The following is a 20559-nucleotide window of genomic DNA, read 5'->3' as shown; positions in this document are numbered from 1 at the left end:
CCCTCACCCGCTAAGCGAGTGGGAGCTGGGGAGCTGGTTTTGGGGTGGAAGCGCTCTGATAGCATGGTCAGGGGTGTTAACAGTGGTCGCCTCTGGGGACTGGGGTTGGGGTCTGCAGAGGGCCTGTCTGCTCCCCTCCGTATGAATGGCCTTTCTGGCTCTTTCCTGACTGTAATCGTGTAAGCCTGTATTGCTTCTGTAATTACAAACACACACACTTAGAGGAAAGGGGAGGTAGGAGGAGTGAGGAGGAGAGAAGGAGGAATTGATCGGTTTTTTCAGAGAGAGGAGGGGCAAGGAGGAGAGAGAGAGGACAGCGATGTGAGAGAGAATCATGGATGGGCTGCCTCCAGCACACCCCCTTCTGGGAATTGAGTGGATGCATTTCCAGCCTGGAGAATTTCAGAGAGGAAGGGAGAGGGGGAGAGAGAGAGAGAAACATCACTGATAAGAGAGAGAGATGAGTCAGCTGCCTCTGCATGCCCCCCATTGGGGATGGAGCCCGCGTCCCGGGCCTATGCCCTGAGCGGGAATCGAACCAGTTCATAGGTGGATGCTCACCCCCTGAGCCACACCGGCCGGCCCGGTCTATTTGCCTCCCCTCCGGGGCACCTGCGGGGCGGGGCACGCTCACCGGGCAGCGGGCAGCCGAGGACCTCCAGCCGCAGGCAGACGCTGCCGTCCGGGAACCAGGACTGCGGGTTCACGCGCAGGTAGCGGGCCACCATGGGCACCGGCAGCTCGTTGAGGACGGGCACCTCCTTCTCGCTGTTCCCCTCGAACACCTGCTCACACACCGGGGCGGGCGCCGTCAGCGCCTACGTGTGGGGGTTCGGACTCGCTCCCTCGCCGGCCTCACTGGGACCCCACATCGTGCTGGCGTGGAGCGGGGATGGGAGGGGCACCGACCAGCCTGGGCCCCGCCCACAGGAAGCCCTCCTGGGGGATGGGACGGCGGAAAGGTGAGGCCATGGCAGAGGGAGCTCCCCTGGCTTCAGGGTACGTGGTGTGAGGCCCCCCCGGCCCACAGGCAGAGCGCCTGCCGCTGAGGGAGGGCGGCCGGGAGCAGCAGCCGTGGCGGCGGGACTGAGACAGCGCAGAGCGGGGACCGCGGAGTCTCAGACACAGGAGTGCGTTGGGGTGAGAAGGGAACTGGGGCGCAGTCAGGCCAAGCAGGACCCGGGCACCAGGCCAGGAGCGAGCAGCCGAGGAACAGGGGACGTGGTCAGACTGGCCGCCCTGGAGCCCATCCTGGGGCCGAGAGATCGCGGCCATTCAAGCACGTCAGGGACCGGTCACAGTGAGTGAACACCTTGGGGGGCGGTGCCTAGGGCCCCCCACTTCCAGGCTGACCTGGGAGCGGGAAGACTAAGCCCTGAGGAGCCCTGACCGAGGGCCACTCGGTAATGTGCTTCCCGGCCCGGAGGGGGCGCCACCCACCAGATCTGTGGGTGCCCTGAGCTGGCAGGAAAGTGCACACACAGGGCACACAGGGGGCACACACAGGGCACACACGGGGCACACACAGTGTACACATGGGGCACACACAGGGTACACACGGGGCACACATGGGGCACACACGGGGCACACACAGGGCACACACAGGGCACACACGGGGCACACACAGGGCACACACGGGGCACACAGGGCACACACAGGGCACACACGGGGCACACACAGGGCACACACGGGGCACACACAGTGTACACATGGGGCACACACAGGGTACACACGGGGCAAACACAGGGCACACACAGTGTACACACGGGGCACACACGGGGCACACACGGGGCACACACAGTGTACACACGGGGCACACACAGGGTACACACGGGGCACACACAGGGTACACACGGGGCACACACAGGGCACACACAGTGTACACACGGGGCACACACGGGGCACACACGGGGCACACACAGTGTACACACGGGGCACACACAGTGTACACACGGGGCACACACAGTGTACACACGGGGCACACACAGGGCACACACAGTGTACACACGGGGCACACACGGGGCACACACGGGGCACACACAGTGTACACACGGGGCACAGACACCATTCTTGCAGAGCCCCCGCAGGCACCGAGGGCACCAGGAGGAGACTCACCATGTCCCCTGACCCGTTCTTCACCGTGACCCACGCGTGGCTGTCGTTGCTCACCATGACCTTGTAGGAGGTCACCCAGTCACTCCTGAGAGGAAATAGGATGTCACTGGGGCGACACACCTTACTTATTTTAAGCGTATATTGTTATTAATGTCAGAGAGGAAGGGAGAGGGAGAGAGAATCATCGATCAGCTGCCTCCTGCACATCGCACACAGGGGATCCAGCCCACAACCCGAGCCTGTGCCCTGACCAGGAATTGAACCGTGATCTCCTGGTTCATAGATCAATGCTCAGCCCCTGAGCCACGCTGGCTGGGGAGACTACGCACTGCCAGCAGGAGGCAGCGGTGCAGAGCAGGGTGCCCTCCCGGGACCTGGGCCCGGCCCCTGACCGTCGGGGCCAGTTTATTTGGAGAACGTGGGGGTCAGGAGTTCTGAGCTTTCCCGAACAAACACGTAAAGCAGTTTTGCACGGACGACCCCTCCGATGAGATGATCGCCACCTGCTCCTACTGCGGCCACGTGGGCGTGGCCCTCCCCGTGGCCCCCTCCCGCCTGCCCGTTCCCTGTGCTCCCCTCTCCGCTCCTGACCGATCACAGCTCTGCGCCTCGGCCTCGCCCGCCCCGGTGCGTCCGGCCGGACTCCTGCTGGCCGTCCCTGCCCGCCCCAGGCTCCTCAGGCCGCACCCGCACCGGACACCGCGCACACGGGTGTGGTCTGAGACAGGCCGAGCCGCACCCGCTCACTGCTCTGCGCCTTCGCCACGGGGATGGCCCGGCGCAGGGCAGGGGACGCGCTGCCGGCCGCCCGGCTCCGGCTCCGGGGCTGAGGGGCGGCCTAGGAACCAGGAAGTCACCGTTCAATCCCCGGAGGCCATAGCCCGGGTTTGAGCTCAGTCCCCAGTGGGGGGCGTGCAGGAGGCAGCCGATCCATGATTCTCTCCGCATTGATGTTTCTCTCTTCCCTCTCCCTTCCTCTTGGGATCAATGAAAAAAATATTTAAAAATAAATAAATGAAACATTACTCTTAAAAAAAAAAAAGAAAGAAAAAGACATGTTAGTTGATTAGATCCTGATTACAGCGAAGCAGGTGGGCCGTCCGTGGTGGTGGGGGGATAGCGGCCATCAGCGATCCCGAAGGGTGGACTTGGGTCTGCAAGTTCTCGCCCCGCGGAAAACTCCCAGCTGCCCCGGGGCCCGTGCGAAGGGCGGCTCCTACTCCGAGCTCTCACGTCCGCCTGCCCAGCCTCCTAACCCTGGGGAGGTTTGACTGTCCAGCCCTCAGAGAGACGTCTCCACGTCGCAAAACCACCCGACGTCTCATTCTCTGCGCCCGGAGGTTTCGGTGTCGGTGTCAGCGGGTGCTGGTGGGGAGACGGGGGGCTCAGAGACCCAGCCGGCTCCTGCTCCCCACACCTCCCGGCCGAACCAAACACAGCCTTCCTCCGGCCAGCCGTCCTTCCTCCGCCAGCCCTCCTCCCTCCCAGCCCTCCTCCCTCCGCCAGCCCTCCTCCCTCCGCCAGCCCTCCTCCCTCCACCAGCCTTCCTTCCTGCACCAGCCCTCCTTCCTGCACCAGCCCTCCTCCCTCCGCCAGCCCTCCTCCCTCCACCAGCCTTCCTTCCTCCCAGCCAGCCCTCCTCCCTCCCTCAGCCCTCCTCCCTCCCAGCCAGCCCTCCTCCCTCCACCAGCCCTCCTCCCTCCGCCAGCCCTCCTCCCTCCCAGCCAGCCCTTCTTCCTGCACCAGCCCTCCTCCCTCCACCAGCCCTCCTTCCTGCACCAGCCCTCCTTCCTCCCAGCCAGCCCTCCTCCCTCCCCCAGCCCTCCTTCCTCCACCAGCCCTCCTCCCTCCACCAGCCCTCCTCCCTTCGCCAGCCCTCCTCCCTCCCAGCCAGCCCTTCTTCCTGCACCAGCCCTCCCTCCGCCAGCCCTCCTCCCTCCACCAGCCTTCCTTCCTCCCAGCCAGCCCTCCTCCCTCCCTCAGCCCTCCTCCCTCCCAGCCAGCCCTCCTCCCTCCACCAGCCCTCCTCCCTCCGCCAGCCCTCCTCCCTTCCAGCCAGCCCTTCTTCCTGCACCAGCCCTCCTCCCTCCACCAGCCCTCCTTCCTGCACCAGCCCTCCTTCCTCCCAGCCAGCCCTCCTCCCTCCCCCAGCCCTCCTTCCTCCACCAGCCCTCCTCCCTCCACCAGCCCTCCTCCCTTCGCCAGCCCTCCTCCCTCCCAGCCAGCCCTTCTTCCTGCACCAGCCCTCCCTCCGCCAGCCCTCCTCCCTCCGCCAGCCCTCCTTCCTCCCTCAGCCCTCCTCCCTCCCAGCCAGCCCTCCTTCCTCCGCCAGCCCTCCTCCCTCCCTCAGCCCTCCTCCCTCCACCAGCCCTCCTCCCTCCACCAGCCCTCCTTCCCGCAGGGAGGAGAGGAGGCGGCGGCCACGGGAACACTGGAACCATTCCCATCGTGTATACCTGGTGCAAACGTGGTCTGAATGGAGCCGCCTGCCGTCAGCCCAGCGGCGACTGAGTGCTCGCAGCATAACCAGGCCCCGCTGCACTGAACACACACACACACACACTCACACTCACACACACTCACACACACACACACACACACTCTCACACACACTCATACACACACACACACACTCACACACACTCATACACACACATACTCACACACACACACTCATACACCCCAGCTGCACTGAACACACACACACACTCATACACACACACACACACACACACACTCACACACCCCAGCTGCACTGAACACACACACACACACACTCACACACACACACACACACACACACACACACACACACACTCATACACACACACACTCACACACACACACTCATACACCCCAGCTGCACTGAACACACACACACACACTCATACACACACACTCACACACACACACACTCACACACCTCAGCTGCACTGAACACACACACACACACTCACACAGACACACACACACTCACACTCACACACCTCAGCTGCACTGAACACACACACACACTCACACAGACACACACACACTCACACTCACACACCTCAGCTGCACTGAACACACACACACACTCACACACACACACACACACACACTCACACACACTCATACACACACACACTCACACACACACACACTCACACACCTCAGCTGCACTGAACACACACACACACTCACACAGACACACACACACTCACACAGACACACACACACTCACACAGACACACACACACTCGCAGGCCTGCCCTCAGGCAAAGGAAGCCTCCGGGCTGGGAGGGCGAAGGGCACGCAGTCAGGGGCGGAGGGAGTGGGCACACAGGGGGCACACAGGGGCTCTGCCGGGGGCCCCTCCACCAGGTGGAAAAGGCCGAGGGGCCAGCACGTTTCCTGGGGGACAGCCCAGCGGGCAGAGCCCTGGACACGGCAGGAAGGTCACCCCAGGAGGGAACCCTCAAACTACTCCCTGAGAGATTGTACCCCGAGAGCCCACACCTTCGTCCCCTGGTCCCTGGCCGCTGCGGGACTGGGCGCTGCCCCTTCTCTCCCCGCTCAGACCCCCATCTCCCTGGCTGCCCACCTCCCCCGCCAGCCCCCACACTAAGCCAGGGTTTCCAGGTCCCGGGATTCTCCCAGCAGGCACAGCGCTGAGTGGCCAGTCTGCTCCCCTCTGACCCGCCCATGGCCTCCTGACCCCAGGCATCCCCTCTGCTGCCGGCGGAGTCCTCCCGCAACCCCTCCTCCACCACTTCCTCCACCACTTCCTCCACCACTTCCTCCACCACTTCCTCCACCACTTCCGCAGCCTCCTCCCCGTGGAGCCTGGGCTGCCCTTCACTCCCAGGGGACCAGCCTCTGGCTCTGACTCCTCCCACCAGCCTTGGTCCCAGCCTCCTCCAGGAGCACTCCCAGCCTCTCTACCGCCTCCTGGTGGACAAGTGCCAGCAGTGCCAGTGGGGCCACCCCAGTCCATGGCTGAGTCCTGCCCAGCCCTCCCTGCATCTTTGTGTCCAACCCCCCCTCTCCCCACCGCACCTGCCCGGCTCAGGGCTGCAGAGGACCCGCCTCCTCCTCCACCAGGAACACAGCCCCTGCTGTGAGGGCTGGGAACCCCCAGAATGAGTCCTGCCTTTAGCATCGGGGTCAGGACGCCCTGTGTTGGGGTCGCCCCGGACTGGCTCCCATGCCTCCAGCGTGACTCACGGCTCCGGGAAACGGGCTCAGATGCCAAAACGCACCCTCATCCCATCCTGAGTGCAGGCGGTCCCATTCCAGCAGCTCAAACCGAACGCCCCCGCCTCCTTGGCCTTGGCCTTGACGAGTAATTGGACTTGAAATGCACTTAGACGTTCACAAAAACAAACTGCCTCTGAGAAGCAACCCTACCCGGCGCCCCGCTCCGAGGCTCCGTCCTCAGCGGGGCCAGAAACACATTGTTCCCTGCGGCTTCTCGCCGGGCCAGGCCCTCTCGGGTTTCGGCTGGAACGGAAAGTGAGCTGCCTGCTTTCTAACCCGTAACAGCCCGACCGGCCCCTCCCGCCGCCAATGACAGCCGGAACCCGACCACGGCCCTCCCGCTGCCGCCCGCAGGTCCGTGCCCTGTGTCAACGCAGTCCCCGCGGCCCCGTGGGCAATCTCAGCCCAAGTTCCCCTGTTCCTGGAGCAATTCGACGTGGTTCTTTTTTCCAAACCCTTGCCTTTTGGAATCTGAACGGGGAGAACCATCGTCATGGTAACGAGCCACCAGTTGGAGAGACCCAGGCCAGGGCAGCCTGGCAGGCGTGCACACGCGTGTGAGAGCTACCGCACGCCCCGTGGACTCTGCCCCACGGAGGTCCGTCGTGGGCCGGTGCACGGAGGTCCCCCTCCGCAGGCGCAGGCGAAGGAGCGGCTCACGGAAGAGGAAGCGGAGGGACGCCTTTCGGCAGAATGGCCGTGACCGGCTGTTAACGAGGACCATCACCAAGCCCAGGAGCAGCAGGACAGTGGGTGCAGTGAAAACCAGCGGAGTCGCACCCAAATATGGCGGGAAATGGGGACTCCGTCTCCAGACCAGGGAGAGGTGGAGCGGTCATTTGGGGGCGGAGGTATCTGCACTTATATTTTTCACTTATTGTAGGAAAGTATACATACTATAAAACCGATGATTTTAACCATTTTTTAAAAATACGATTGTGTTTATTTGAGAGGGACAGGAGAGGGAGAGAAGGGTGGAAACATCAATGATGAGAGAGAATCATGGATCAGCTGCCTCCGGCACGCCCCCCACTGGGGATGTGCCCGCAACCCAGGCCTGTGCCCTGACCGGGAATCAAACTCTGACCTCCTGGTCATAAGTCAATGCTCTACCACTGAGCCACACTGGCTGGGCTGATTGTAACCATTTCTAAGGGTACAATGCAGTGGTAAGAAGTATATTCACATTGCTGTGCCACCACCCCCTCCCTCCAACTCCAGAACATTCCATCCCCAGAGTGAAAGTTCACCCCTTCAAGCAGGAACTCCCCGGCCCCTCCCCAGTCCCGGGCAGCCGCCCCGCTGCCTCCTGCATGGGGCTCTGACTCTCCCAGAGCCCTGAGCGTGGACTCTGTCTGTCCTGTGTGACGGCCAGACACTGAGGCCATGTCCGCCCGGTTCCTCTACGCCGGAGCCGGTGTCAGAATTCCCTGCCTTCACAGCTGGACAGGCCGCAGAGAGTTTTGAGGGGCTGCAACCACTTCTCCTGGGACATTCTCAGTCACCATCACTGACACGGCCCTGGCCGCAGGCTGGGTTCTGGGAAATGGGCTCCCACTGGCCCGGCCTCGCCTCATTCCAGACCTGCCAGGCCCAGGCCTCTGCCCCAGCGTCTGGGAGAGCCACACGGGTCCCAGGCGGTGCTGGGACCTGACCCGTCCCTCTGCTCTGCCAGCTCCTCCTCAGGCTGCTCAGCCACCAGTCGGCCAACCGCCACCACGGAGCCAAGACGTAGCCCCTGCCGACCCTGCATGGTGCTGACTGCACCCGTCACCCAGCCCGACCTGCGGGGTCCTGCTCCCCGTTCCTGGGGGGCGGGGGGCGTCCTAAGAGATGCACCTTCCCAGGGGCCCTGAGTCCACAGCACCCAGCCTCCTGCCCATCCTCCGAGGTCCTTCCCGTCTAATGCCCCTGCCTGGCCCCTCCCCGCCCCACCGCCACCCACCTGTCCCCACTGCCAGCCCTCCCTGCCCCGCCCGGCCCACACCCGGGCCTCCGCCCACACCCGAGCCTCCGCCCACGGGCTCAGTGCCCACTCACAGCCACAGCGAGTTCCTCCCCTGCGTGATGACGCCCGTGAACCGCGTCAGCCGCCGTGCGTCCACCTCGATCCACTGGTGGGCGTCGTTCCGGCCGGCGCACCAGGCCCCGTCGTAGAAGTCATTCTCGCTGACACCTGCCTGGAGACACGGCGGACGGCTCTGCACGGCGGACGGGCGGCTCCCTCTCCGTGGACACTAAAGCGGAGCCCGCCGCGCGGCTCAGGGACCAGGAGGCCACGGTTCGATTCCGGGCTCATCCCCAGTGGGGAGCGTGCAGGAGGCAGCTGACCCATGTTCCTCTCCCATCGATGTTTCTAACTCTCTATCCTTCTCCCTTCCTCTCTGTAAAACGTCAATAAAGTATATTGCCATTTAAAAAGAAAAAAAAAGAAAAGAAACAGATTCCCATGTTGCCACCCCCACTCCACAGAAGCCCTAGACTTTTCTCTGAAACAAAAAACAAAAACAAAACACCACCAACCACAGAGGCCCCGGCGCAGAGCCGGGCGGGGGTGACGTGACAGGGAACATGGGTGGGTGTGTCAGCCCATTGAACAAGGAGGTCCGGGTCCCCTCTCCCCGCCCAGAGCACAGCCGCCCGGCCAGGCCAACAGGAAAGGACGGGCGGTGAGAGGAGCCGGGGGGCGGCCTGGGGCCCGGCGTGCCGGCCTGGGGCAGCCGGGCCGTGTGGAACAGACAGGGCGTTCTCCGAGCGCGCTCTCGCCGAGGGATCGCCAACATCAGAAAGCGAGACCAGCGCTGGGAGACGCCAGAGGAGTTTCAGGGGAAGAAAAACATTAAAAACGATTTATCCGGCGCCGTGCCAAACCGGCAGGTCCCAGCTCTGATTGTAAGAGCAGCCCAGCCAGGGCAGGAGCGCTCGTTTTCCAAACGGAACACGTGTGGCCGTGTTACTCCCCTCCACACGATAGCCAGCATTCCCGCCTTCTGGCATGAACGCCAGCCAGACTGCGCCTCGCGGCCTGACGCAGACGAAGCCTCTTAATGGGGCGAGCAGGACGGTTCCAGCTTCGGAAAGGAGACCACCCACCACGGCCCCTCCGCCTCCTCTGCCAGAGACTGAGGGTGGCTGCCCCCCCGAGCTGGACGGTTCGACGGGCAGGCAGGCCCCTGCGGCCGAGCGAGGGCCCCGCAGCGAGCACCGGGGAGGAGCAGCCCTCGGAGAGGACAGCAAACCGGCTCAGGGGTCAGCAGCGTCCCCCCTGCGAGCGTTAGGGACAGTGCACCTTACTGTCATAGGCCCCCTCCCCAGGACATTCCTCCCACGGGTGTTTTAGAGAGAGGGGAGGGGGAGGGGGGGAGAGAGAGAGAGAGAGAGCGAGCTCGAGGGGAGGGAGGCACATCGTCTGGTGGCCTCCTGCATGTGCCCGACAAATGGTCCGGACGGACCTGCGACTGAGGAAGGTGCCCTTGGCCGGGAATCGAACCTGCGACCCTTCGGTCCGCAGCTGATGCTCTAACGAGCCAAACCAGCCGGCTGGCCCGGTGCAGGTGCCCGAGCCGGCCCGGCGAACGGCGCGGTCAGTGGCCAGAGCGATAGGCGTGTACGGGACCCTCCCAGCCTGCGATCGGGACCCTCCCACGGTACCTGGATGTTGAGCCGCCCGCGGTGGGCGCCCAGGCCGTAGCGCTTGGCAGTGGACGCATGGAGCTGGAAGTCCGTGACTTTCAGGCTCTCCAGGCCGAGGGGCGGGCACCCTGCAGGGACACGGCCGGTCACCAGCCAGGACGGAGGCGGGAGGGGCCGCTCCGGCTTTCTGAGCCGGCCGCGTGCTCTTTCCCTCTCCCCGTCCCCGCGCCCCGGACTCGCCCTCATCGCCGCACCCCTCCGCACCACCAGGCCAGCCTCCCCTCCGGGCAGTCTGCTCGGACACCCTCCCCGCGGCTGCCCCCCCCCCCCGGCTGAGGCTGCTCAGGTTAAGGTCCCCCCCGTGTGGCTCACACTGGGTGCTGGGAGCAGGGCCCCTCCTGGAACCGGCGGGAATGCTTCCGCCTGGAGGCCCGGGACCCGCTCTCAGCACCTCAGTGTGAGCCCCAAAGCCAGCAGCCCAACCCAGCGTCCTTCCCTTCCCCGGGCTCCCCGGGGTTCCTTGGATGGACGAGGGGGCAGCTTCCTGGGAGGGGGGTGTCTGCAGGCCCCACGTGAATCGAAGGCCGGCGTGGTCCTGGGAGGGGGGTGTCTGCAGGCCCCACGTGAATGGAAGGCCGGCGTGGTCCTGGGAGGCGGTGAGCCCCCGGAGAGCGAGGGTGAAGGCCCCCCACGGGGGCTGGGGAAGAGGCAGCCCACACAGGGCCTCACGGAGCCCGCGGGGCGCGGGCGGAGGCGGGCCTCCCCGTCCTCGCTTACCCGCCCCGGCCTCCCCCGGGGCCACAGGGGCGCTGTGCTCGTCGCTGGCAGCCTTCTCCAAGCTCTTGGTTCTCACGCCTCTTCTGTTGCTGTTTTTACCTAAAAAAAGAGAGAAACGTCTGCCTCCAAGTGTGAGGGTCGTCCCAGGGGCGAGGGCTCCTCTTCTGCAGAGCAGCCGCCCCCACCTCTCTCCCCCCCCACCTCTGTCCCCTCCCCACCTCTCTTCCCTCCCCATCTCTCTTCCCTCCCCACCTCTGTCCCCTCCCCACCTCTCTCCCCTCCCCATCCTCACCTCTCTCCCCTCCCCACCTCTCTTCCCTCCCCACCTCTCTCCCTCCCCACCTCTCTCCCCTCCCCACCTCTCTCCCCTCCCCTCCTCTGTCCCCTCCCCACCTCTGTCCCCTCCCCATCCTCACCTCTCTCCTCTCCTCACCTCTCTCCCCTCCCCACCTCTCTCCCCTCCCCTCCTCTGTCCCCTCCCCGCCTCTCTCCCCTCCCCATCCTCACCTCTCTCCTCTCCTCACCTCTCTCCCCTCCCCACCTCTCTCCCCTCCCCACCTCTCTCCCCTCCCCTCCTCTGTCCCCTCCCCACCTCTCTCCCCTCCCCATCCTCACCTCTCTCCCCTCCCCACCTCTCTCCCCTCCCCACCTCTCTCCCCTCCCCACCTCTCTCCCCTCCCCACCTCTCTCCCCTCCCCACCTCTCTTCCCTCCCCACCTCTCTCCCCTCCCCACCTCTCTCCCCTCCCCACCTCTCCTCTCCCCTCCCCACCTCTCTCCCCTCCCCCACCTCTCTCCCTCTTCCTCCCCACCTCTCTCCCCCCTCCCCACCTCTCTCCCCTCCCCACCTCTCTCCCCTCCCCACCTCTCTTCCCCCCCCACCTCTCTCCCCTCCCCACCTCTCTCCCCTCCCCACCTCTCTCCCCTCCCCACCTCTCTCCCCTCCCCACCTCTCTCCCCTCCCCACCTCTCTCCCCTCCCCACCTCTCTCCCCTCCCCACCTCTCTTCCCTCCCCACCTCTCTCCCCTCCCCACCTCTCTTCCCTCCACACCTCTCTCCCCTCCCCACCTCTATCCCATCTCCCCACTCCCACTTCTGCCCCTTCCCCATCCCCACCTCTGTCCCCTCCCCATCCTCACCTCTCTCCCCTCCCCACTCTGCCCTCTCCCTACTCCCACCTCTGTCCCCTCCCCATCCCCACCTCTGTCCCCTCCTCACCTCTCTCCCCTCCCTACTTCTCTCCCCTCCCCACCTCTATCCCATCTCCCCACTCCCACCTCTGCCCCTTCCCCATCCCCACCTCTGTCCCCTCCCTCTCCCCACTCTACCCTCTCCCTACTCCTACCTCTGCCCCCTCCCCGCTCTGCCCCCTCCCCGCTCTGCCCTCTCCCTACTCCCACCTCAGTCCCCTCCCCATCCTCACCTCTGCCCCACCCTGAACCCAGCGATGCCCGGGACACTGAGGTGCTCCCCGTAGAGGAGAGGAAGTAAGCCTCTAGCCCACAGCACACCGCCATCTGTCCAAGCCTGCACCTCGGGCCTCCCGGACCCACAGGCTGACACCGCGTCCCTCTGACCGAACGGAGCTGGAATGGGGCCTTCTGGGCCCAGAGCTGGCATTTCCCACCCCCACCTCCCCTACCCCCTCACCCCACACACAGGGCCACTTCCTCCCTCGCCCTCCGAGGCCCCGGCTGGACCAGACGGCTGTGGGCACGAGGCAGCCCCCTCAGGCTGGCAGCGCCTCTCAGGGCTCCTCGGGCTCCTCCGGCTCTGGAGACGAGGGGCTGCTCTCCTGCTGGCGGGCCTCTGGCCACAGACCAACCCACTGGGAAGGGAGGCTGGACCCTCGAGGGCGACACTCCAGAGAAGGAGCAGCAGTGAGCCATCTCACTGAGACCCCAGCACCCAGGGACACGTGCACCTATGCACAAGGGCCACATGGGGGCAGCAGTGCCGGAAGCCAGTTCCAGGACGTCATAATTACAAGGGTTTTATCGAAAGGTTGATGGAACTTGGGGGCTCAACAAGAGCTGAGTCACATATGTAATCACCTGTTGGAACCGCTGGAAGGCACTTCCCCCAAACCTGAATAGGATGATTGTTTGCTGCCAGACAGCTCAGGGCTTCTCACTCTACATCTTATTGCCTCCTGTTGGCCAAACACCGGAACAGCTGTAGGCTATTCTCCAATCTGTACGAAACACTACCCTTTGAAGTGTGTTATTTCCACGTTGCCTCAGGACAAAATGTGTTAATAAAAAGCAAGGGACCTGAGCCAAGAACTAAGAACTCAGAACGTTAGCTCCTTTAGCTGAAGCTCCTCTGACCCCCAATGCCCTTCAAAACTATCTTTCCTCTCTGGACTCTTAATCTACGCACTGCCTTCCTCCAGATTGCTGCACCCTTCTTAATGCTGGGACAGGAACCCCGGCCAGCAACCCCCACAGCGCTGCACCCTGCGCTGGGTAGCGTCACCACACATGTGTGACAACGGCTGGCCTGTTCGTGGGTCTGGTTTTGCTCGTGCTGTTTCCAGAATCTGGTAGATCATTGGCCATGATGATGGAATGAATGAATGAACGAATGAGTCATGGGTGACCAAACAGACAAACACGAGAGGAGGGCAGCTCTGCGGAGAGAGACCCCGTGGGGACTTCCTGCGGCAAACTGAGAGGCCGGGAGCGGCCAGCGGGCTGTGCCAATTAATGAAATCATTTCCGACGGCTCCTCTGTCACCAAAGGGGAAATGTGCTTCCCGAGGAGAACACAGACCCTCACTGGGCCCAGCTGAGGGCCACCCCTCTCCGCCCCCTTCTCGGGGGATGGCTCCCATCTTTCCGAGAACTGAGGAGGCGCCACGTGGTGCCCCCTCGGCGGAGGGAGTCCCTCCGAGCGCCCGGAGAGGCGGGGGAGAGGCTGCCGCCCTGGGTGTGTCCGGCCCTGCCCTTGGGGCCAGGTCTGCGAGTGGAAATGTCACGGTCAGTGGCCTCCAGAGGCGGCCTCTTCCGAAGAGCCCGACTGAGGGGCCATAAGACCTCGATGGTTGGGCAAAACTGGAGCCGTGACTCCTGCGAACGTGGAGCCTGATTGGGCGGAGAGCCAAGACGGGGCGGGGCGGGGCTCACAAACTCTGTGAGGGACTGCGGGTTCTGGGGAGAAGGTGGGTGTTCCCTGCCTCCTCTCTGCAGGGGCCTCCAGGGGATGTAGGAGGGGGAGTCCAGAGCTCAGCCCTGCCACACCCTCAGCCTGGCCTCTCCCACGCCCGGTCCGAATCCGGGACCCAAACACACCTGCCTGGCTCCAGGGATTGAAGGAAGGTGTCCATGTGGACAGTGTGCTACCACCCCTGAGAGCCTGCCTCCCAGGGCCAACACGTGGGGACCAAGGGCGGAGACGGCAGGCAGGGCCCAGCCGCTCTCTCGAAGCTCCAGGTGCTGCCCCCGCCCTGAGCAGTTGAATCCTCAGTGACCCCTCACCTCTCCATGGCCCGCCCCCTCCGCAGTGAGCGGGGCACACAGGACCCGCCTGTCACCGGATGGCAGTCACATACCCCACAGCCAGGGCTCCGGGCAGAGCCTGCCTCGCCACCACCGAGTGAGACAGCTTCTGGGGGCTCAGGCGGAGCCTCGACTCATGAACCAGGAGGCCACGGTTGGGTTCCTGGTCAGGACACAGGCCTGGGTTATGGGCTCCATCCCCAATGTGGGGCAGGAGGCAGCCGATCAAGGATTCTCTCTCGTCATTGATGTTTCTCTCTCTCTCCCTCTCCCTTCCTCTCTGAAATCAATAAGAATATATTTTAAAAGGCAGCTTCCGTCTGGTCATCATGAATATGATGATGGAGCCCCTCCCGCCACAGAGCGCCCTTCCAGCTGCTGAGAAGCCAGCAGACAGCATGTGGCGAGTGACTCACACTCATGAGGCACTTTCCCAGAGACGACAGCATCCCATCTGGGCCAGTGCCGCTGAGGGCGGGGGCTGACCCTGAACACAGAGTCACAGGTGGGGACACTGAGGCTCAGGCGGGGGACCCGCCCCGGGGCGCCCCCAGAGCCGGCGGAGCTGGAGGCTGACTCCCCGCGAGGTCCTGCCGGGCAGGAACGGCAGCACATCCGTCCGGAGGAGAGAAGAGAGCGGAGGCGGGGAGCCGGAGCCGGATTAAATCAACATCTCCATCTGGGCTGCGTGACAAAGCCGAATTCCTTAAAAGTAGCAGAATGGCGCTGCCAGCCCGGCCGTGCCTATTCTGGGTTTATGAGAAAGCTTTTCTCTCTATACAAGGAGCTTCCAGTAGCAAACCCCAGAAACTGACAAATTCTTCGCTGCCTCTTTGCATTTCCCCAGGAAATTCCAGCCCCACGGCATCTGCACTCCCGCTGGCGAAGGGCTCAGCCCCAGCCCACAGCTCCTGGAACCCACACAAGAGGGAGGCCTCCCCGGGCAAGGGGGTTCTCAGGGGCGCCCAGAGATGCAGGATATCCAGACAGACGACGCCGATAGCTTCCTGCAGTCCTGCCACCATGCACGTCTGCAGAGAACCTCACACGTGAGAGCCAGGAGGGGGACCGTGAAAATCCTAAGCAATGGTGGCTGCAAACCCGAGCTCCAGGGGGAGTTAGCAAAAGGGCCCCAATGGGGTGGGAACAGCCTGTGTCCTTATTCAGGCCTGAGACTAAGCTCCCTGGAAACAGGTCTCCCTGGGGGTCCGGTGAGTCCTGAGAGGAGCTGAGTGGTTGAACGAGGTACTTGCTGCTGTTACTCAGTCACCTGCATGGTCTGGAGTGGAGATGGAGATTCCACTGCAATTTTCTAAGCCTTTCACGAGGGCTACACCAAAATCAACCAGCCAATCAACCAATCAACCAACCAATCAACCAATCAACCAGCCAATCAACCAGTCAACCAACTAATCAAACAATCAACCAACCAGTCAATTAACCAATCAACCAACCAACCAATCAATTAACCAACCAACCAACTAACCAACCAATTAATCAACCAACCATCCAACTAATCAACTAACCAACCAACTAATCAACCAATTAAACAGCTAATCAACCAACAAACCATCCAATCATCCAATCAACCAACCAACCAACCAATTAATTAACCAATCAGCCAATCAACCAAACCACCAATCAACCAATCAGCCAAACAACCAACCAACCAATCAACCAAACAATCAAACAACTAATCAGCTAATCAACCAACCAAACAACCAAACAACCAACCATCCATCCACCCACCCAAAAGCCCTCCCAACACTCCTCCTCTGTCGTCCCATCAGCCTCTGCCTCCTCTGGGCGAGCATCTGTGAGGAAGGCGCGGTCTCCATCAGGGGCCCAGGGCACCGGCCTCCGTGCAGCCACAGCCACCTTTCTAACTGGCAACTGAGGAGCCCGTTAGAGAAAGACCCTCCCTCACCGAAGCCGGTTTGGCTCAGCGGTAGAGGGTCTGTCTGCGGACTGGAAGGTCCCAGGTTTGATTCCGGTCAAGGGCATGTACCTTGGTTGCGGGCACATCCCCGGTAGGGGGTGTGCAGGAGGCAGCTGGTCGATGTTTCTCATCGACGCTTCTAGCTCTCTCTCTCTCTCCCTTGCTCTCTTTAGAAAATCAATAAAATATTTTAAAAAGAAAAGAAAAAGGAAGGCCCTCCCCCTCGCAGCGGGCGGGGATGTGCCCAGGACTGTGCCGGCGCCGCTGGCACTTGCCTGTCTCAGTTTGGGTTCGGCCGGGAACAGCCTGAGACCAGGCCTCAGAGCTGGAGTGTCTCTGGGAGGGGAGTCCAAGCAGCGAGGGAACAGAGACGTGGAGGAGGAAACGCCTGTGACGCAGGCTGCGCAGAGCACGGCCCCCTGGGACTCCAGCTGGCTGGGGACCCTGGGGTCTGAGGAGCCTCCGAACGGCCCTCCAAAGCTGGGGAGGCTGCTGGCGACCCGCCCGACCTCCCGCCACCCGGGCAGCGTGCTGCTCATCATCCCGTGTCACAGGGAGCAGCCCGAGGCAGGGAGAAGCCACACGTGCCCGAGGAGATGGAGCAACAGTTAGATCCCAGCTCTCTCTGGATCCCGAACATTTATGCCAAATACCCACTCGTGTCCCACAAGGATGGGCTTTCCATAAAAAATCTGTGACAGGAGCTTCTGAAATGAACCTTGAGGGTAACGTCGCACTCCCACCATCCCCTGTGCCCACGTGAGCAGCGGGCTGGATGCCAGCAGCGGGGCCAGCAGCCCTTGGGGTGGCCATTCACAGACCCCCCGGTTCCTGGGTTTCTCAGGGGGTCTGCGAGGCCTCGGAGGGCAGAGCCATTGTGGGAACTCCCAGCCTGCGAGCGAGAACCTCAAAATGCAGGCTCCAGCCGGGCTGCCACCGCCGGCACCGAGGGCATCGCCCGCCGTGAGGCCTGGCAGCGGGCAGGCTCGGCACATGGCAGCACCGCCTCCAGGCCGGCTCCCCAGCACGAGTGCTCCCTCCTTCCCGGCACCAGCCTGGCCTCCGGCCCCGGCCAGCGGGGGCCGCCAGCGGGAGCCGTTGACTTTGGAGAATGCTGTGGAAAGAGGTGCTGCCCTGAAAGCTATTTGCTGATGTATGAGAACCAGCTTCTTTTTTTCTGTAAAATATCCTTTCCCTGGAATTTCGTAGGGAGCTTATCAGGTCAGACCGCTCTGGGTTTAACGCTTCCAGTGAGCACATAATGTCACGATATAAGATCTCTTGCCCTGGCTGGTTTGGCTCCATGGAGAGAGCGTCAGCCTTCGGACTAAAGGGTCCTGGGTTCGATTCTGGTCAAGGGCACGGGCCTGGGTTGCAGACTCGATCCCCAGTAGGGGGCGTATAGGAGGCAGCCAATCAATGATTCTCTCTCATCATTGGTGTTTCTATCTCTCCCTCCCCCTTCCTCTCTGACATCAATAAAAACACGTGTTTTTTAAAAGATCCCTTGTCCTCACTTACGTGTGATTGCTGCTAAGAGACACAGAAATCGTTACAAACGTCCTCCTAACTCTTGCCCTCACTGCAAACACACATACTCACACACACACTCACACAAACACACTCACACATACATTCACACACTCACTTATACACACACGCACGCACACACACACACACTCATACACGCTCACACACATATACTCACACACACACACACATACTCACACACGCGCACACACATAAACTTGCATACTCACACACACTCACACACACACTCATACACACTCACACACATATATTCACACACACACACACTCACACACACACTCACACACACACACTCACACACACACACACACACACACACTCACACACACACACACTCACACACGCGCACACGTGGCCCGAAATGCCGGTCCTGCCAAGGTGAGGAACCCACAGTGTGGTCCTCAAAGGCCTGTCCCTGGGAGGCTGGGGGGCAGGACACAGGACCTCCCGGCGCTGGCTTTTGAGTTTCCCTGAGTCTGCAATTACTTCAGGACGAGAGGCCGGATGCTCGAAATCCGTGCAGAGCAGGCCTCCCTCCCCGGCTGCGGAACCGGCTTCCCTCTGGCGCCCAATCCGGGCTTCCCTCCCAGCCCAGCCTCGTCCGGAAGGATGTCCGGAAGGACACCGTCTGATTAGCATATCACACTGTCATCATTCCAGTTTTTAAAGGTTCAGGGCCACTCCGTCCAGCAGAGCTGTGCCTCTCTGGGACCAGCCACGCCTGCAGGGCGGCAGTGCTCCCGTCCCCGGGGCCCGGCCCACAGCCCCCTGCACTTGGCTGTGGGCTGAGACCGGCCACGTCGGCCTGAGACACAGTCACCCCGGGCCCGGCCACTGAGCCGCCTTTCTGTGACGTGAGACCCAACTCCCTGCCGCTCAGAACAGTGGCCTGCCCCCTCCCCTCGAGCAAGACGAGGCCTCCGGGAAGACACCATCCTCGGCAAAGACAAGGCGCTTGGCCGGCGCCTGTCAGTTCCAGAGGCCTCACCCCCTCGCTCAGCGGGATCTGGCCTCTCCTGCCTCAGAGCCAGATAGAGCTGAGTCGGGCCGGCGCCTCCTGCCAGCAAAGCCACGGCCTGAGGTTCCCCTCACACACAGGCCGTGTTCCTGCCCCTCCTAACCAGCGCCCGGCTGTGTTCCTGCCCCTCCTAAGCCAGCGCCCGGCCGTGTTCCTGCCCCTCCTAAGCCAGCGCCCGGCCGTGTTCCTGCCCCTCCTAAGCCAGCGCCCGGTAAGGCATGGTGACACGGCGCTCCTCCTGCATCAGGAGCAGTGCAGACCTCCACGGCCACTCCGGGAGGAACAGGACTGTCAGCACCCCGACTGCACAAAGCGGTCAGGGCTCCCGAACCAAGGCCAGGTCACTTTTTCTAACATGCTTCTCCTGGTTTCACAGAGAGGAAGGGAGAAGGAGAGAGGCAGAAACATTCGCGATGACAGAGAACCATGGATGGGCCGCCTCCTGCACGCCCCCTACTGGGGATGTGCCTACCACCCGGGCCTGTGCCCTGACCAGGAATCGAACCCTGACCTCCGGTTCATGGGTCAATGCTCAACCCCTGAGCCCCGCCAGCCGGGCAGGAGGCCCTTCTTAACCCAGTCTCCCCACTTGGGGTCCAGGTGAAGGACTGTCCTGGCAAAGGCACCCCAGCCGGACAGGAGCCGGAAGTCTGCGGTGTATGTCACCCACTGCTTGTCATAGTTGGGGTGCCCCCCAAAGCCCCTCACAGCCCATTAGAGACACAGCAGCCGGGGACAGCCCCCGGGAGGCCCCGAGCTGAGGGTCTGAGCCGAGCCTGAGGTTTTCAGGGACCTGTTTCCAGTTTGGGGATCCGTCTGTCAGCACGTCTGCACCCCGAGCTGAGTGGGGTCCCGGGACAGACCTGCAGAGCAAATGAAGGACAGCACACGCTGGGAGGTTTGTGGAGAAGCTTCTAGAACAATCGGCAGAGTGAGGTGAGGTGGCAGCCCATCTTCCTGCGTGCAGACGAGGAGGCTGGGAGGACAGGGAGCTGAGGCCCAGACCTGGTGCTCCGTGTGTCCTCAGGCTCCGGCCCCTCCCCAGTAAACACCAGACAACACGCGTGTCTTCCCCGAAGCAACATAAACACACGCAGATGGGATGCAGATGCCAGGACACAAAGAGGCCTTGTGCTGGGACACAGATCTCCAAGCGCCTGCTCTGAGCGGGGCCGGCAGGGCCTGCCTCCCGTCTTAAGCCACGGACACCCACTCTCGGCCCCGGGAGGGTTCACCGAGACACTTACCGCCACCCACCACCACCCCAGCACCGGGGCCCGCGGTGTCCTGCAGCTATGAGTGTCTCCCACTCCCGCTCCTCCCTCCCTCTCCACAGCCCAGGCTCGTCCGGCAGAAAACACTGGGAATTCCGACGGCTCTGGCCAGGGCGACCCACCCCCTGCCCTGCCCGCTGGTGCCGGAAGGGCCCGGAAAGAGGCCGGGGGCAGCCCTGCCCCAGCACGTGCACGGGGGCTGCGGACACGGGTCCGGGGCCAGGAGCTGAGCCTCCATCTCCCCTCCTGGCCTCGTCACAGACTTTCCGGAACAGTCTAACCAAACCCGGGATCCCCCCTTCCCTGCGGGCAGGGAGGGCCCCCGCGATCGCCACGGACGTGCCTGGGGCGCTGGCTCCCCACCTCGGACCCCGAGGACAGAGCCTCGGGCACCAGGGAGAGGGCCTCCCCAGGGGGCGTGCGACGCGAGATGGAGTCCGTCCCCGAGGCGGGCCTGGGGAGTGGGGGCACCGGCGGGCGGAGAAGGGTGCAGGGAAGGCCCCGCACCCCAGG

The 20559-nt window shown here is 63.0% G+C and overlaps 1 protein-coding gene across 1 annotated transcript in view; it reads right to left on the bottom strand.

Annotated features, from left to right (window-relative positions):
• The window catches only part of CPXM2 (carboxypeptidase X, M14 family member 2), a 31729-nt gene that overhangs the window by 10197 nt on the left and 973 nt on the right, over nt 1–20559 (bottom strand). The window contains exons 2-6 of the mRNA XM_036439356.2: nt 10765–10863; nt 10006–10115; nt 8395–8534; nt 2116–2200; nt 635–785 (exon numbers count right to left, since the gene is read on the bottom strand). Coding sequence (XP_036295249.1) covers nt 635–785; nt 2116–2200; nt 8395–8534; nt 10006–10115; nt 10765–10863 — 585 coding nt within the window. The remainder of the gene's footprint in view (nt 1–634; nt 786–2115; nt 2201–8394; nt 8535–10005; nt 10116–10764; nt 10864–20559) is intronic.

The sequence above is a fragment of the Pipistrellus kuhlii genome, unplaced genomic scaffold (assembly GCF_014108245.1).
Source record: "Pipistrellus kuhlii isolate mPipKuh1 unplaced genomic scaffold, mPipKuh1.p scaffold_m20_p_15, whole genome shotgun sequence".
Classification (NCBI taxonomy): domain Eukaryota; kingdom Metazoa; phylum Chordata; class Mammalia; order Chiroptera; family Vespertilionidae; genus Pipistrellus; species Pipistrellus kuhlii.
The sequence above is the reverse complement of the archived record's forward strand: the minus strand, read 5'-3'. Positions and strand labels throughout refer to the sequence as shown.